The following is a 14,734-nucleotide window of genomic DNA, read 5'->3' as shown; positions in this document are numbered from 1 at the left end:
AGACACCATCTGTCCAAACTGAGTTGCATGCCTACTTAAAGTCCAATTGACATGCAAACTAAATGCAAACTACAAACAGAATTTAACAGCACATTGCCAGTTTTTTTAATGGACAATACATCAAGCATTTTGCAAAAGGGGAATGGGAAGGAAACACATCTCATGTTTGCAGATCAGACATAATCCTTGATACTCAATAAACCCTTGAATAATCTAGTGGAAGACAACTGAGTGATCAGCAATAAAAATAATGATAGCAGAGCAAGAAGCAGGATAAGAAATAAAGAAAGAAAAATCCATATATGGATGCTGCAAAGATGCTAGATTACATAAGGCTATTGAACGACACAATATAGAACATAAAATTCAACATCATATACATGTTGGACTTTTAAATTCAATATCACAATGAAGTCTGGCAACATTCAAATACACAAGGAACCAGAAAAGGCATTATTGTAAGAGCTACTCTGAATTGCTCAGCATGCCCATTGAAATCTGCAATTTTCAACCAACTTTGAAAGTGACAATTGCATACACACACACACACACACACACACACACACACACACTCTAAATAAGCTGCAACAGTCTTTCTTTAGAGTGAGAGAATAACTTAAAACATTGCAATTCAAATCTTATTTCTTCCTCACTCATTTGCTGTCACCCTGTCACAAAAGTTTTCTTGTCCTCCTTGTCATTCTAACATGCAACTCATCTGCATTCTTTTCTTTCTCCTCTCTGGACAATATATTCTTTTATGTGTTGAGAAAGAAAAAGAGGGCTAAGTGTTTCAATGATGTTAAACCACAACACTTGGTGGAACCCCATATAATTGGGAACGGCATATAACTGGGAATCTTTGCTTCCATTATCTCTAAAGGTTTAGCTATTCCAATAAAATATACGTTTGAATGAATAACCCCCTGTTCTTCACTCTATGGGGTCAACACTGATATAATAAAGGCTCTCTGTTACTACAGGCACCATTCAAATTGTAGTGAGGTAAATCATTAAATATTGCATTGATTGTGAATTGTGAAATGGAGTAAGATATAAGATGCTAGGTCATGGTTTGAAGGTGCATGAAGGATGCTTGCAGAATTTGATATGAATTGATGTATGGATGGATGTATTGTTCCTTGTTTTTATAGCCATTTCAGGAAGCCTCCAAAATAAGGCTGAGATGAGACACATTGGACTTGAGAATAAAATTAATTTACTTTTTCAGCATCCTGAGATGTGTTCACTACTTATAGTACAACAACTTTACTCCTAGTAGCCCTCTATGGAAGAAGCTACAGTCGGCCCTTCTTATACACGGAATTTTTTATACACGGATTCAAGCATCCACGGTTTGAAAGTGTTCAAAAAAGTATAAATTTCAAATATCAAACCTTGATTTTCCATTTTTTATAAGGGGCACCATTTTACTCTGTGATTATATTTAATGGGACTTGAGCATACATGGATTTTGTTATACATGGGGAGATCTTGGAACCAAACCCCAGCGCATAACAAGGGTCCACTGTATCTGGAAAATGCAAGGATGGTGGTGTTTTCAAGTCAGCATACGTACTATTTGTGAGGAGATGGTTTTGTTGCAGAGGGCTGAGAGGATGGGCACTTCCCAAACTGGGCTGCCCTGACAACGTCGCATGGCTGACTCCGTGATGAGATCCCGTCGTGATGGGAGACTGAAGTTTCTCTTTATCCCAGGAGGATTCACTTCCACCTGTAAAATAGAAAAGAAGCTGTGACACGTTGTTTGGGGAGCAGACTCCACTGGGTTGTTGCTATTATTTCCTTACTCAGTACTGGGAATGCAATTCAGGATTCAAGGCAGCTTACAACATATGAAAAAATAATTGTTAAAAATCCACAAAATATAACAGTTAAAGAATGATCAAACGATCAAAAACGTAAAACCGGTTACAAACATGAACCATTAAAAACACAGCACAAGAAGGATAACAAATCGAAGGTGAGGTAGGTCTTGTACAATCTGTCCTCAAAGGTCGATTGAATAGAAAGGCCTTCTTCACCTGTCTATGGAAAGAGAATAGGGAGGGTAAGGAGCCTAACATCTCTGAGAAAGGAGTTGCAGAGCTTGGAGGCAGCTATGGAGAAGACCATCCTCCGTGTTCCCACCAGACATACCTGTGAGGATGGTGGGACAGAGAGAAGGGGCTTCCCAACAGATCCCAAAATATCAGTATATTCAAAAGAGAGCATATGGTTCTTCACATAACCTGGACCTGAGCCATTTCAGGCTCCATAGGTCAAAAGCAGCAGTTTCAATTGTGCCCAGAAATGGACCAGCAACCAGAGGAGCTGATGCAACAAGGGACTTTGTGTTCCCTCTGGCCAGGTCCAGATAGCATTCTGGCTGCAGTACTGTCAGTTATTCTTTTTCTGTGCTGTTCAAAAACCACAGAGCACTTTCCTTCCTTCCTTCCTTCCTTCCTTCCTTCCTTGCCATTGCCATGCTCTCAGGCTGATAGAGTATGACATGCCCAGGGTCCCCTGAGTCATAGTCCAAGGCTCAAACCACCACACCATGCTGGCTCTCCATTATTGAGAGTACATATAAAATCAGAAAAAGAAGCCAATGTATCCCTGTTATACAGCATTTTGTACAAAAAGGATGCAGCTTTTTTTTTGCGGGGCATATTTGGACTAACCTTGACACAGAACATGGATTCTAGGTTGTGTTTATTTGGTATAACATACACAAAATGCAATATCCTGAATCCACAATGACCCTCTTGATCATGTCAAGTGAAGTGAAGTTCCTGCTCTATGCCCTCTGTAACAAAATTCAGGAAACATCATTCAATCTTTTGATACCTATTGATAGTAGTTTATCCTCCTGGCTACAACTCTCAGCATTTTTCAACCAGTCCAACCCTCCCAATTGTTTTTGTTGTTGTCACTGTGTGCCTTCAAGTTGCTTCCACCTTATAGTGACTCTAAGCTGACTGTATCATGGGGTTTTCTTGGCAAGATTTATTCAGAGAGGGTTTGCCATTGACTGTCAGGAATTCATTAACTAGGTTTTCAATTAGAATCAGTATTACTTAGTTGACACATAAGGCATAGCTGCAGGATGGAAAAAAATGCATCTTAACACAACGCTCAACATTCAACATTCTTCTTAAGCACTTGGCTAATAAAGGTGATTAATGTTATCAAATAGAAAAATGTGAAAGATCAATGACTGAGCAAAAAGGGAAACATTCCATCACTTTAATACTACAGCCAAGCGATGAATTACTTTATGGCTACAGATTTGTAATTTGCAAAAATGATGAGCTATGTATTGACAAAGAAAGATGCATTTATGCCAAACTAAATTATACCATATGTTCTAATATAATGTGATATAATTACAGCAGTGTTCAATAGTGCTGCTATATTTGTGTTGGTTGTGTCAGCATTTCCATCGTATATTTAACACACTGTACACGGATGAGCCAAAATTCATACTGATGGGGAAAGGGTATAACTCCAATTCTGGCTACACTGGTTGATTCTGCAATGCCAGGGTTTCTGAGACCCTGTAACAGGACCAACAAAAACACACCAAATACTGAAATAAGGAGAAAATTCATTTTAACTTTCTGAAATGTACAAGTACTTTTTCCTAGGAAGCTCAGTTCCTGTAGGGTTTACATTGTTTGTTGTTCTTATCCTCTTCACTTCTCCAAACTATGATTATCTTTGTGGAGGAAAGATAAAAGATGTTAGAGTTGTTTCTAGATACAATATTTATGCGCACACCTAAAGATGTTTAATCAGAAGTGGAGCCAGCCCCACTGCTTCCCAATAAGACTTAAGTGATGTGGGAGACAATTCTGCCCATTTTAGGTCCAGGACAGGTCTTCTTTCCAACTGGAACAGAAGTCACCTTCTAAGAAAGCATCTGCACTGCAGAAATAATCCAGTTTGACACCAGTTTAACTGCCATGGCTGAATGCTATGAAATTTTGAGGATAGTTGTTTATTGTGACACTAGAATTCTCTGACAAAGAAGGCTAAATGTCCCACAAAACTACAATTCCGAGAATTCCATAGCATTGAGCAATGGTGGTTAAAGTGGTGTCAAACTGGATTATTTATGCAGTGCGGATGCAGCCTTAGGCCATGACTTTTCTCCTTCAAATGGGGCAAGTGTATCCAGAACTGGCTTTCTTTTAGCCATACACATATTCTAGTATGTGTGTGTTTGTTGGGTGGATGGGGAGATTGCTTTCCAGAAGGCAGTCTTTATTTGGCTAGCGGAACAACATCTCTTTTCAAGAGAACTGAAATATATGAAGAGTGACAGCAAGCCACCCTTTTTTCCTCCCTGTCATCTGGTTGCATCTATACAGCAGAAATAATGCAGTTTCACACTACTTCATCTGTCATGGTTCAATGCCATGGAATTGTAGTTCTGTGAGATATTTAGCCTTCTCTGTTAGAATGCTTTGGTGCCACAACAAACTACAAATCCCAGAATTTCATACGGTGGAAACAGCAGTGTCAAACGGCATTATTTTGCATTGCTGATGCAGCCATCTGTCTAAATTAAAGCAACATGGACATTGGGAAGATGGTGAAGGAAGTCTAGAGAAACACACTTTTGTGGCTGTAGGAAACACTGTAATAAAGGTTGAGCCAGGAAAGAATGGGATTTCCTATTGTAGCCAAACCTGTTGTGGCTGTGTGTGCCTACAACAGGTAAAGTAAACAGCAGGTGCCCCCAGAATATGTGTAAACAGCAAAACAGAGGGGAAAAGGGGAGAGCATAGGTACTTTCGCCAGGTACTTTCAGCAGGTTAAAAAGAACCTATCTACAGTGGGCTCTTCCCTTACATGGGGGATCCATTCTGGACCCCTCTGCATAAGGGAAAAAAATGTGTAGACTGAAGTGCCATTGAAAACAATGGGGCATGTGCATGCGGTGTGGTGCGGTGCACACTTTTTTTCCCAGTGGCATGGCTTCAGTGTAATCTGAAAGTCATGTATGGCACACCTACGTATGGCACGGGCACACTGTATATGTTTGTCCTTGAAAACGGAAATCACACACATCCCCACCCCCCAAAATAGAAAGCATTTTGGAGTGTTTAAAATTTATTTTAAACCTGGCCTGATTGCTACATTGTACATACGCAGATGATTTTGTCTATAGAAATCGAGTGACTGTGTAGATCCACATGAATAAATATGCATATTGTTAGCTTTGAATAAAAGGTTTCTTAGTTTTTTTGTGGGTTTTTCAGGCTATGTGGCCATGTTCTAGAAGAGTTTATTCCTGATGTTTCGCCAGCATCTGTGGCTGGCATCTTCTAGAACATGGCCACATAGCCCAAAAAACCCACAAAAAACTATGGATGCTGGCCATGAAAGCCTTCGACTTCACAAAAGGTTTCTTATTACATATTGTCCTGCTCTTCTTTTCTTGTGGAATACCTATTCTTTCCATGTTATTTCTGCTTCTGGTACCAAAGTTTCTGTTAAACAAGCAATGCCCAGGAACACATCTGCTTCATAAACCGAGGTATACCTGCAATTGAAACGCCTGCCATTGGAGCATGATCCTCAACCTTTTCCATGCATGTATACATTAGCTGCTCAGCACACTCAGAAACACACAGCATGTCTATTTAAATTAACATAACCCTTTCTAAATAAATAAGTAAGTTCAGAATATGCTCTGGATGGAGGCCAACTTTTTCAGATTGTGCAAACAACACTGGGAGTATCAAAAGCAAGATTAAAGAGCTTCAGAATTTGGTCCACATTACATGTTATTCAGCAGACGACGTGTCACTTATTAAATGATTTTGGGTAGAAGCTCCGCTTGATTTCCTGCCCCAACAATTCAAAATAAATCCCTCACCGGGTTTGGCTTTTGAGCAAAAAGTTCTTCAGTCGCTTTAACAGAGACCGAGAGACAAACAACAGTGTTATAAATGGTTGGTGTGCGGTGTGTAATTAATGGCAAAAGACAAACTTGCCCCTGAAAGAGTGGATCTGTTTGACAAAGGTAAGATGAATCCATTCCCGCCCCCGATAGAAGTGGGTGGCATTGCCTTTGAGAAACCACAACACATTTTCAATCATAATTAAGGCTGTTGAGAGTCCACATCATTTACTAAATAGTGGATGCAGTGCGTAAATTAAGATGATGATCCATGTCTGGATGCATTCCAGATAATGTCTGCATGATAGATGCTAAACAAGAAGAAAGGGCACCTAATCTGGCGGAAAAGAGACTGTACCTGTAACACTTCATTCAGAAACAGAAGCTTCTCTGATCAATCCATTCGGCCAAGTTGTTTGCAGAATTTGTATACATTTCCGAAATGCAACATTACGCATTCCAGAGGTATTATTTTTTTCAAAGAAGATGAAGATGTAATATCCCCTTGAGAGGATTCTTTCGCTGCTGGAAAAACAGCAGATCTTTTCAAATCTTCTCATATATATTTCTCTCTATATATGTATATTTATTGATAGTATTTATACTCTAAATTTAGACTCAATCAAAAAGGTTCTCAAGGAGGCTTACAAATAACTAATTTGACAGTTCCCTGCCCTATAGTTTACAGTGTCTTTGAGCTCTCTGAGTATTTCACAAGGCAGGTAAATTGCAAGTGCAGTAGGATAATAGCGCCTTCAAATTGGGGCTTTTCACGTGATGCCGTCCCTCTTCTATTGTTCTCCTGTGAAAGACCGTTTTTAAAAAAGCATTTCTTTTGATTAACACAAAAAATCCCATTAATGACCTCCTTTCCCCTGTCTGTTGTGCCATGCTTTCCTGTGCAAAACTTCAATTGCACTTTTATGGAGATCCAGAGTGGCCAGTGGGCATGCTTTGGGTATGGAAACATATAGGTTTATCGCACTGGACTTGGAGAGCAGGAATGGAAAGGAATGGAAGGTAACGGAACAGAAAGGGGGGAAAACATAGGTTATGGCATGGGAGAACGCCATTTATGCCACCAGGACTCCCACGATTCTGAAGTTTGTCTAAATTGGTTGCTGTGGAATGGTTGGGGAATGGATTGGGGACTCCCAGAGGCATTGGCGGCGTTCTCCTGTGCAATAACATATATTTTGCCCCTTTTCCGTTCTGTTCCATTCCCTTCCGTTCCACTCCGTTCCCATTCTCCAAGTCTATTAGCAAAGTAACTACAAGAAAAGTTTAAACTTTTTTTCACTATAGAATAAAAAACACCTGTGGCCAAAAGACCACTCTCCCTCCTCACTACACTTTGTCAGCAAATCCAAAATGTTCACTGTCCCCCACTCTATCTCCTTTTCCAGCCCCGTTCTGAAGTCACTCTGTCGCCACAATGCCATGACATTATGCCCTCCATTTTCTCTATCTCGCTCAGTCCAAAGAAGAAAAGAAAAAAAGGCAAAAGTGTCCTACAGTTTTTAAAAAAGCATTTATTTTGTTAACCCTTTGCCTTTTCCTTCAGACATACTAAGTGCCACCATATGAAACCCAGGGATTGATAGGTAGTTGCTGATTTTCCTATGCAAGCCATTAATACTGTGTCCAGTCCTGGGTACCACAATTCAAAAAGGATGTTGGGAAACTGGAGCGTGTCCAAAAGAGGGCAACTAAAATGGTGAAGGGTCCGGAAACCATGCCCTATGAGGAACGCCTTAGGGAGCTGGGGATGTTTAGCCTGGAGAAGAGAAGGTTAAATATTTGAAGGGATGTCATACTGAGGAGGGAGCAAGCTTGTTTTCTGCTGCTCCAGAGAACAGGACCCAGAACAATGGATGCAAGCTCCAGGAAAAGAGATTCCACCTCAACATTAGGAGGAACTTCCTGACAGTAAGGGCTGTTCGACAGTGGAACAAACTCCATCAGAGTATGGTGTAGTCACCCTTCTTGAAGGTCTTCAAGCAGAGGCTGGATGGCCATTTGTTGGGGATGCTTTGATTAAGAGTTCCTGCATGGCAGGGGGCTGGACTGGATGGCTCTTGTGGTCTCTTCCAACTCTATGATTCTGTGATTCCAAGTTTGGGACCTCTGGTGTATCCTGAGTAAGAAGCTGGGATACAAATGCAAAGGGATTTTAAATGAGGTGGTGGTCGTGGGGGACCACAAAAGTGGAGCCCAGGAGCTGCATACAAACTGCAGAGTAGACTATCCCATCCCTGCTCTAGTCCACTGCACTAGGAGCCAAAGATCTGAAAAGAGGTACAGCTTGCATGTGATTTCCCCAGAATTCCATAGGATGGAGTCGCAGCAGTTAAAGTGGAATCATAGTGCTATAATTGTGTAGGATGAAAGGGACCCTGGATCTCCACCCACTCAATTTTGTGAGATGACCCCAAGATGCGGCAGTGTAATGGCATGACTTATTAAAGGGAGTTTGTAATTCGTTTCTTTCCCAAACAATTGAGGTTCAACCGAGTCACATTACAAATGTAATTCAGGGACAGACAACATCACTCCTTTTGCACTGTAATGCCAACATTTAAAAGTGCCTTCTATAATTACTAATTGAGTTTAATGGGAAACTAAACAGCTACTTTTGCAAACTATAACTGCCAGAGAATGCCTAGAATGGGTTCTGATTACTTTTTCAAAGTAAACCTTCAAGCTCTGACCACCACTGAAGTATATTCAATCGTTTCATAAGCAGAGCTCTGTTTTGCTGTTTGTTTGAAATATGCAAATTAAATAAAATGAATTCAGTTATTTGCATTTGTTTGCTCTTTTCTGAAAAAATTAAATGGAATTATTTTCCATTTGCCAATGAGGAAGATAAAAGAGTTCTGCAAATCATTGAGACTCCAACCCACACAGTATTGAAGAAGTCCTAACACAGAGGCACACACAAACACAAACACACAGCAGCAGCTTCTGCAAATTCACCAGGCACTGGCACTGAAAGGCATTGTTGCTTTCAGCAAGGGAATTCATTTCCCCTCCTCCAGAAATCTATAGCAACAAATCAAATGTCAAAAGCAGATAGATGTAGTGGACAGTGTGAATTTCATTTCGACAGACCACACAATTTTAAAAATAGATAGAAGGAATCTGAAACCCAAGATGGGAATGCTGTCAGTTGATGGAACTTAGATTAGTTTTGGAAACTTTCCTCCCACTACCCACCTAAAACTACAAAACAAATTTGCATTTTACTAAGTTTCAGGCTATGTGTCGGGTTGCAGAGAGGACAGTCCTCTATCTGAGAGTGCCTTCTTTCTAAAGGATTGTCCAAGAGAAATACAGTTGAATGCTGAAGAAACTTTAGAAGGCAGTCAGGACCTTTGGATTTAAGTCAACTTGAAGGCACATAACAACAACAATGTTCCATAGAAATGAATGATCCTTTCTAAGATCAATCTAGTCCAGCATTCTGACTACACAGTGGACAACCAAATGCCTATGGGAAGCTCCAGTGTGAGACATGAGGACAAAAGACCCTTCCATTTAGGTTCCCCAATATAATTTGCTCTGAGACACAATAACATAGTAGGTAACACATAGTTATTGATAACCTGATTGTTCATGAATCTGTCAAATCTCCTTTTAAGGTCCTCCAAGTTGGGTCCATCATCACATTCTCAGTAGCCTAGTTTAACTATGGTCTGTGGAAGGAATACATCCTCTTGCATCTGGTATGACAGTGGCATTTACTTTTCAATACACATGCAAATGCTATGGTGTAAGCTCCACTGAGATTTTACAGTAAACCCCAGCTAGGGTTATCCTAAAAAAGAGGATGGTCCTAAAAACAGTGGGACCCTCTCCCCAGCTCCTGAGTGATAAAGAAGGGGAAGAATGTTCTGTCTTTTTTAAGGTGGAGACTGTAAATCCATTGGATAAAGCAATTCCCCAAAGAACTAGACTTGTCATAATCTAAAATGATAAATGGATAGCTTGACAAAAGGCATTTCACCATTTCATGCACTGGTTTGTACAGCTGCATTTAGGGTGTTCTGTACCGTGCATTCAAAGTGAGCTATAAAACTGGCTATGTTAAAATATTAAAAAATGCAGTACTCTAGCGATGGCCTCACTGGTCGACTTCCAAAAAGTTATCAAGTGGTTCAGCGGATGTAATTACTGCTCAGCCCTGCCAAGGCTTTGAAATATGCCCATTAATTCAGCAATTCCCAGTCTGTCCATCAGTCAGTCATACTTAAAAAATATGTCTGTCACAACTTAGGTGTGGTAATCTAGTGATAATTATATAATAATAATTTAAAAAACTACGGGGAGAAGGAAGCAAGAAGAAGAAAGGCATCCAGAACCCTGTTTTCAAACTTTTTATTTTGAAATAAAAGCAATCCTGACTTCATAGCAAGAAGACGGGAGAGGAAATGGAGCTGCGGCCATATTATGAGATTTCAGACATCTTATTCCCAATATCACTCTGTTGTGCTGCAAAGGAGAGTCAGTGTGGTATAGGGATTATGAGTGTTGATTTGGGATCTCTCTTGAAAACTGTGCTGCCACCAAGGTGACCATATAACACCAATATTGAAATCACTCCACTGGCTGCCTATTGATTTCAGAATGCAGTACAAGGTGTTGGTTATTACCATTAAGGCCCTACATGGCTTGGGTACAACTTATTTAAGGGATTGCCTACTTCCGTATAATCCACCCCACACTCTCAGGTCCTCTGGGAGGAATTTATTGCAGCCGATAAAGACCAGACTAACTGCAGCCTCTCAGAGGACCTTTTCGCAACCGCTCCCAGACTGTGGAACAGCCTGCCGGACGAGATCCATCCAATTACCAGCTTAGACAGCTACAAAAGAGCGGTCAAGATGGATCTCTTCCAGCAGGCCTTTCCTGAATAAAAGCCCTCGGCCACAGAATTGATTACTCCCTCATATCATGTATCATGCTACCACTTTGCCCATTGTTTATGCTGCTATTAATTGTTTATGTTGTTATTAATAGCTTATTTTAAATTGACTTTTTATTGGAACACATTTAATTTCTTTTTAGGAGGGATATTTTAATATTATATCAAGTATTGGATGGTGGGTGTTTTCACTATGTTAGCCGCTTTGATTGTTTTATTACAAAAAAAAGTGGGTTACAAATAAAAGTTTTATTTATTTATTTATTTAATTACTTACTTCTTTTTTGGTGTTACACTAACATAACTATTTCTCTTGCAGTTTTTGCTGTGAAAAGCATTCTTTCATACACACACACATGAAGGAAGAACAATTACATTTGTGTGTGTCTTTCTGTGGGTAACATTAGCCAGCATCCTGTTAGTGACATATGCAAGCATAAGGCCAACTTGCATGCCTGCATGTGTATTTCTGTTGTTGTTTCAGGGGCTGGTATTATCTTCCTCCCTCCACAGTGTCCAAAGCCCACACCTTCCAGAATTCACTGTTGTACCATGACAGCCCCCATCCCAGCAGGAGGAGAGTAGAAGAAATTGGAGAAGACCAATGCAGACCAATGACATCTGATGAGACCTTTGGAGAACAGCAGTAGATCTTGGCAGAAGATGTCCTTGGTCTGCCTCTGACTATGGGCCATTACCAAGCATTTCTCCAATGGCCCTATTCTCCATCATCAACAGAATGGCTGTGGTGGAGGTTATTGTAACAGAATAGTGGTGACAGGGAAGCCATAGCAGAATCCAATATGCAGAACTCTTAAGCTACACTTGACCATGTAGGATCTCATTCACAGTATTAGCCTACCTAATGTTCCTCAAGTGTAAAGAGATACCATCCATGCCATAGTATTTCCAATTTCTGTGCATGTCGGTGAAAACTGGACAGTGAAGGATGATGACAGGGAGAAAATCAGTTTGACTGAAATGTGTTGATGGAGGAGAAGAAGGATATAATGGACTGATAAAAAGACAAATGAATAGGTCCTAGAACAAACCAGGCCTTAATACTCATTAGAAGCCAAGAAGACTAAGCTGAGGCTGTCATATTTTGGACACATCATGAGATGATATAATTCACTGGAAAGGATGATGATGCTTGACAAAATGAAAGGCAATAGAAAAAGAGGAAGAGTGCACTGCAGGGCGACTGAGTCAATAAAGGAAGCCATAGGCCTGAATTTGTTCCCTGCACCAGTAGATCAGTTAACAACTGGGCTGATTTCTTACTCATAGGGTTGCCATAATTTGAAGTTGACTTGGAGCAAATAACAACAATGAATACAATGCTTCTATCCTTTGGCCTCTCTCTCTTTCTCTGTTTCTCTCTCTCGCAAATGACCAACTGGGGAAAATTCCTGACTTTTGCAGTACCTACCTTTTGCCATGGATTTGCATTCTCTGAAACTGAACATTGGAAAACCATTGTCATGCCAAGTCAGAGCATCCAAAAATTTTCATCTGCAGGCCTGGTGCAAAGGTAATAGGACTTACTGCTACAATGTTTTGTTGTTCTCCTCCTCCCAACTGGCCATGGAAACTCACTGGGTGACTTTGGGCAGTCACACTCTCTCAGCTTCAGAGGAAGGCAAGGGTTTGCCCCTCTGAACAAATCCTGCCAGGAAAACCCTGTGCCTATGACCTTAGGATCACCATACCTTGGAAATCATTTGAAGGCACACAACAACAACAACAACAACAACAACAAGAGCTATGCAAGCTAGAGAAGAGAAGCATCTATTTTCCCTGCAGAGAGTCCATTTCTCCGGGAGAAAAACTAAACCCTAAAGAATGTCAACAACTCCAGCAACTCACACTAGGCAGACATGCCCTAAAAAGCCCAAGATGAAGAAAAAATAGGTAAGGTCATGTTATAGATTCCAGAAATATAGGGCCAGTGCCTAATACTTGGAGCATATTCTATTTGGTGAGGTATTAGACTCAAACCAAGTGATTTATAGTTCAGGTCCCAAACCTTTCTCCTGGGCTTTCTGGATTCTAGCTGACATCTACATCGGAACAGTTTCCAAACTTTACTAAGCATCTTGGCTGGGTTAGCAAGCAAGCAGCACCTTGATGATCATTTATAAAAATATTGACAGCTTGCATTCTCAAACCAGTGCCCAGCAACACATTTCCAAATGTTTCGTCCCATTTCTGGCGAAGCAATACCATCTGCCAGAGGTGGCATTTCATAGCTGTTTACTCTGACTACCTCCAAGAAGTCATCTGCCACTATCTAATGCTGCCTGAATAAAAGGGATTAAGACTCTGATGCAACAGAGACTATTGATAATGTGGTATAATTGGGAAGAAATGAAGATAAATGAGGTTGAGGATGGAGAGGCAATTAGTTGAGGCGTCGGTACAGCTGTGTTCTCGGCCTAGCTCCCTTGGCCTTTCCTTTGGTGAGGTATGTGCAAATTAAACATAATGACAAATGCTCACTTCCCCCAAAGCTTTTCATTTTGGGAAGAAAGTTGATGTTCATTCTTGACATCCCATTCTCAAAATTACTACTTTCTTAAAGAGCAATACATCACAAGGCCTTTTGTGGAGTGCATATTATTTTATCGACTTTTCCTCTATTTGCTATTGCTCTTAGTCCACTTCTGATGATCTCCCGGAGCATGTTGGGAGCACTGGAAATGGACCTCTCATTCTCCATGCATTAATTTCCTGTGTCCCTTCCTAGGCTGGGCATGTTCTAATTTGGAGTAACATCCAAAAAGGTTTGTGCATATATATCTCACTGTAGTAAGGGAACATTGTGACTGGATAACCCAAGTACCTGCATGCCCTTCAACATTTTGCAGGAAAAAAAATGGGACATGTGTGATCAAGAAACATCAGAATGTTGTCAAGATGGCAAACATTAACGAGGAAGAATACACAAGTTACAAAGAACATTTGCCTGAATCTACTGGGAAGGGCAAAATCATGTCCCCTTTTCCTCTCCCCACTGCTGAATTAATTGAATGCAAGCCACTTTTGCACTTTAAACTCAGTTTGCAGCAATTGAAGTAAGCTGGGGAGAAGTGGAGAGAGAGGGAGGAGATGACATGGGAGATGGCAGTATCTGATTGTGGGTCAAAGAATGAAGTTGGGCAGGTGGCTGGAGGTGCTGATTGTGGGTGGCAGTGATGGGTTGTTCCCCTCTCCTGAAACACATGCAAGGGGATATGAGGGAACATGAAAACTGTGGGGGGCTGGAAAAAATGCACTGGGGCTGCACCTGCTCTTGGTGGCCCTGAGGGACAAGATGCCACTCTCTTTAGTCCATGCACTGATGGCGACTACACTGCCAACTGAAACTTACCTTGCCCTGGCAATGGGATTAATTCAGAGGCTGACATAAGGAATGCATGACAGGCTGTGTGATACACTGAGCATTTTCCTCCAAGAGAGAGGAATGGCCAAGGAACTCAGGAGAGACAGTTGGGTGCTGCCACTGAGTTTTAGATCTCTTTCACGCTGCACAATTATAACAGTTTCATACCACTTTAATTACCCCGGCTGTCTCCTGGAATTTGTAGTTTCTGGAGGTACGTATTTATAATTCACTGCCAAAGAGCTCTTGTACTTCACCAGTTTGGCTTTTGGGGTGAGAATTCTAAAACCTCAAGAAACTGCAAATCCCAGAACTCCATTCAGCCGTGACAGTTAAAATGGTATCTAAGCGCTATCATTATGAAATGTGAGAGATCCTTGTCAGAAGCAATGACAGCAAGTACATGGCTTCCAGATGTTGTTGGACTCCAACCTTTACCAGCCAACAGAGCTAATGGTGGGGAGTTATGGGAGCTGCAGTCCTTCAACCCGAAGAGGCTCATGCATTT

General features: G+C 40.9%; 1 protein-coding gene across 3 annotated transcripts in view; it reads right to left on the bottom strand.

Moving 5' to 3' along the window:
- The window catches only part of DACH2 (dachshund family transcription factor 2), a 306,252-nt gene that overhangs the window by 67,060 nt on the left and 224,458 nt on the right, over positions 1 to 14,734 (bottom strand). For all 3 annotated transcript variants that reach the window (XM_089537188.1, XM_089537189.1, XM_089537190.1), the window contains one exon: positions 1,580 to 1,735. In XM_089537188.1, the coding sequence (XP_089393314.1) occupies positions 1,580 to 1,735 (156 nt within the window). The remainder of the gene's footprint in view (positions 1 to 1,579; positions 1,736 to 14,734) is intronic.

This window comes from Sceloporus occidentalis, unplaced genomic scaffold (assembly GCF_023333645.1).
Source record: "Sceloporus occidentalis isolate IW3139 unplaced genomic scaffold, rSceOcc1.0.p SCAF_8, whole genome shotgun sequence".
Taxonomy (NCBI): Eukaryota; Metazoa; Chordata; class Lepidosauria; order Squamata; family Phrynosomatidae; genus Sceloporus; species Sceloporus occidentalis.
This window is presented reverse-complemented; position numbering and strand designations above follow the sequence as displayed.